Here is a 4221-nt window from a genome sequence, read left to right as displayed (position 1 = left end):
ATATATATCTTTACATACACATATGCACACACCATTCAGTCAGTGTCCGAATAGACACCCCAGGATGTAAACGCCTGTTTGTGTGCGGTTGTGAGCATGCATGGATCTCTCCAATGGAATGTTTCAAAGAGACTGTGGGGGACCACAGACCCGACCCGCAAAGCAGGAAGCTGACATAAGGGAGACCAGCGCCAAAGACACCAAGAGGGACCCCAAGCGCGCAGCCCCAGAGACACCCGTGCCGGAAGGGCCGCCCACCCACCCCACGAAGAGGACCACCGGAGAGAACTGGAAGAGCCCCACCAGCGACCACACACAGCAACCCCTGGGGCCAACAGCGATGAACTCACAAGCCCCGCCGGTACCCACCGCGCCAGAGTGGATCCAGGCATGGACACAGAGGCCCGGGCCCCCAGGGCGCACCCCCCCCAGGCCAAGACCCGAGAGGGCCAGAGGGACCCAAGCTCCACCGGGCAGCCACCGGGCTGAGCCGGCACACGCCCAAGCACCCAGCCCCGGACAACGAGAGCCACCAGTGCGCCGGCAGGCAAAGGCACAACCCACCAGAGGACAGCACGGCAGGGAAGTAATGGGCCCTCAAATGATCCCGAAGAAGGGGCTGCCCAAGTCCCAGCCTGACAAAAATACAAGCATACATAAACACAATCACACAGTCCCACCCTCATCCTCTCACCCACTCATTCAAAGATACACAAGATGTACGCCACAATCCACTCACACTCCCCATACAAACTCTATACCCCCCAGGTCCAGGATATGCACCCACCCCCTGCAGAGGGCAGCTCACACCTGAACACAGGAGGTAGACCCCTTCAATCTGGGGTGGAGAAGAGCAGACAGCCAAGTCCCAGCCCGGGCCGCACCAGTCCGACCGACCAGCCCTCTGCCCCAGCAAAGCCACGCCCCGGACCACCCCTACACCCTACCAATGTCCAGGTGCCTACCCCTAACCGACTACCCCAGTCAGCGGGCCAACCACAGCAACCAAGAGCCAGACTCCGGGAGCCTGAACAGCCCCAAGGAAGCCAGAGCGCCAGCCCCGCCTCCGGAGCCTCTCCAAGCCCCATGTCCGTCCGCAGCCCACGCCCCACCAGACGGTCAGCCCCCCCAGGACCCCATCCCCAGACGGCCAACAGGGAACATGGGAGTGAAAAAGATCCCGACACACACACCTCCACCCTCAGATGTACTGTTGATGCGTGATGTTCTATAATGCAATTAAAACGGGGAAGAAGACAGGGCAGAGGCCAGCACYATGCCAGTTTACCCTCCACCCCAACTCTAACCCTAACCCTAAATGTCTAAAAGCAAACAATGTGAGTGGGCACAGGCATCAGTGGCGAGACTGTCCCATCCTGCCCCTTACATGCATAAGTGCCCACTCCCAAGTTCCTACGTGTAAATGTTATGAGGTTATGAGTAAATGTCTAAGGTGTACAGTAAAATTGGAGCCCAGGTGGCCACAGCAAACAGATGTAAAATTGTTGCCCCTGTAACACACCTGTGGCTCAAAAACCCTACGTGAGTGCAGTTGAAAAATGAAGAGGGTGGAGGTTTGTGATGGGGGATGGGGAGGAAAAAACTGAGGGAGCAAGAATGCTCCCACAGGGGGCCAGCTCCCCCACTGACCGCAGTAGGCTCCCCCGCTCCCCGAGACCCACCCAGGGACTGAGGCCCCCAAGACCTCCTCCTYCGGACAGACCGCCAGGCCCGGAAGACGCCAGATCACGGACAGACAGAGCCTGGAGGACTGCCAGAAACCGGGACCAACAGACCCCCCGCCCCAGAGCTGCACAGACCCCCAAGACCTGACCCCCAGCCCCAGAGCCAATCGGCAGCCCAAAGAAGCTACCGAACCCCAGCAAGAATGATCTAGCTGAGAGCGTACACCCAGCCGCCGACAGCGCAAGGAGGGACCAAGAGCGAGCCCCCGCCACAACAAAGGGGCCAGCCGGACGACCCAGCACAGCCCGCTGCCGCCATCACAGCCATCCGCCCAGCCCCACCCCAGAAGAAATACTACGCCCACCCCATCATTCAGACAACTCACAGAACAAATAGCACGCTAGACACCCAGGCAGGGTTAGCCAATAAATTAATAAATTAATATTCTGTCATGAAATCCAGTGTAGCTCCTTKAACACTCAATCACACATTTTCACTTATATTTCGCTAAATTCTGTGAAGCTCAAATCTCTTCCATTCTCATCAAATCATTTCTTACTGCCTGAATCATAACTTAATCATCATCATTTCAGGCTTCCTTACTTCTGTAGTTCAGTTGCATGTCATTTCTCTTCAAAAGTCATCGACCTCATAGCTCACCAAGCCTCTTTACAATCACATTATCAGGTTTCTTCTATAAGGAAATTTAAAGAGTTCACCTTGCTCAGACAGATATATGCAGTGACACTTCCATTCTCAAAATTTAACCCTATGCCCTACACCTTGGACCTTATTCTTACTACATGATGTTACTCCTCATGCATCTGCCCAGATATCCACTCCATGCTAGCCATTCAATGTCTTCTCACCAAGTAAGCTCATTCCACAAATCACTGATGGCGATTRGCCTTGTGCAGTTCTAACATTTCTTTCGCCTAGGTAAACCAGTTCTGCTCATTGCACCTCTCCCTCTCTACACCTTTGCAGGCACCACMAAGCTACACTTGCCCTATGTCATCACAGATACACTCAAGCCTACACCTCACCATGCCTTCCAGGCACAGCAAGTGCACACCCTCTCCACGTCTTTGCCTTAGCAAAGACTCGTCATCACCATTCCTTAGTCAAAGCAGTCACTCATCCATCATTCATCTCATAGCTTGGCCTCAGCACCCTCTTTTGGGGGTAAGACGGGGTCTTCTGGAGGRGCTCAAGTGCCAAAGAACATTACTCATTCATGTCCTATAAAACCTTTTAACTGCTATATTTCTGAGTGAGTCTTTCCAGGTTGAAATTAAGCTTAAGCATAAATTCAGACTGGAGGACTCTCCCCACCTCATCTGCTCCATCCGATCGCTACATCATGAGCCCAGCTTCAGACAATCAGCATCAGGTCCTCTCCTCACTGCAGCCAACCACCATGCAAAGATACACTTATAAGACTCTGTGTCCTTGGTTACACCTGCTCCCCGGCTGTGTTTTTCCACCTCCACCCTCATTCTCCGAGGGCAGTACTCCTGGATCAGTCCTCATGTTTGCTGTCTGTTTCCTGTCCCCTCAAACCCAGCCACTTGAGGCAGATCAGGCCTGTCCTGAGCCTGGTTCTGCCGGAGGTTTCTTCCTGTTAAAATAGTTTTTCCTTTCCACTGCTGCCAATGTRCTGCTCAGGATGGGAGACTGTGATGAGAAGATTTATCACAATCTGCTGGCTTCTTGGTTTGGTTGCTTTTTTTTTTCCAATAGGAAACTATATAGGGGCACTATTGGGGCTCAAGTGCCAAAGAACATTACTCATTCATGTCAAATAAAACTTTTTAACTGCTAACTWTCTGTATGAGTCTTTCCAGATTGAATAAAGTTTATGTTGTTTGAGAGTAATGATTTTTTATTTTATTTTCTGAAGCTTAGTATACAGGTAGACGTCCAAAGGTATTAAAATGTGCAACTCAGGTCGTTCGAAAAGCTATACAGCAGGTAAGACTTTCATTTTTCATAACTTTTGTACAGAACACACTGCAAAACAGTTAAACCTTTAATTTAAAACCCTGGAGAAAATGAGAAAAAAAGAAACAATAAGTGAAAGAGCTGAGTGGATTCAGTGGCTCTATACAGGAAAAAGGAGCAGATGATGGATGGACAAAGGAAATGAACTATGGAGACAGGATGCCAGAGGAGTAAAACCAAATCCAGAATAAACTCMTTTTCCAGTAAACAGAAACAGATACTTACGCCACTCGAGGACACTGGCCCCAGGTACAGCGCTGATAGTCTGGTTTGATGTATGTCTCCACTCCATCCTCCATCACACAGCTAACCGTACGTGTCACCACATAAGCACACCAGTTCCTACAAAATTACACACAGGAGAAAAGTACATATAAAGGGTTAAACAGATAAAGGCAGCATTGATGCAAACACCTTAGCTTTTTATAGTGGAAATAAAAAGTGTTTACATCCCAAACGTGTTCATTCCTACAAAACTGTCAAATATATTTACAAACAACACTAAACTGATTCACAGTAACATAAAATAAA

The 4221-nt window shown here is 50.4% G+C and overlaps 1 protein-coding gene across 1 annotated transcript in view; it reads right to left on the bottom strand.

The window, feature by feature from the left end:
• Positions 1-4032, bottom strand: part of emilin1a (elastin microfibril interfacer 1a) — a gene marked incomplete at both ends in the record, with an annotated part of 26359 nt that extends 22327 nt beyond the window's left edge. Inside the window, 1 exon segment of the mRNA XM_014023917.1 lies at positions 3916-4032. Coding sequence (XP_013879371.1) covers positions 3916-4032 — 117 coding nt within the window.
• Positions 4033-4221: the final 189 nt, after the last annotated feature.

This window comes from Austrofundulus limnaeus, unplaced genomic scaffold (assembly GCF_001266775.1).
Source record: "Austrofundulus limnaeus strain Quisiro unplaced genomic scaffold, Austrofundulus_limnaeus-1.0 Scaffold396, whole genome shotgun sequence".
NCBI lineage: Eukaryota > Metazoa > Chordata > Actinopteri > Cyprinodontiformes > Rivulidae > Austrofundulus > Austrofundulus limnaeus.
The sequence above is the reverse complement of the archived record's forward strand: the minus strand, read 5'-3'. Positions and strand labels throughout refer to the sequence as shown.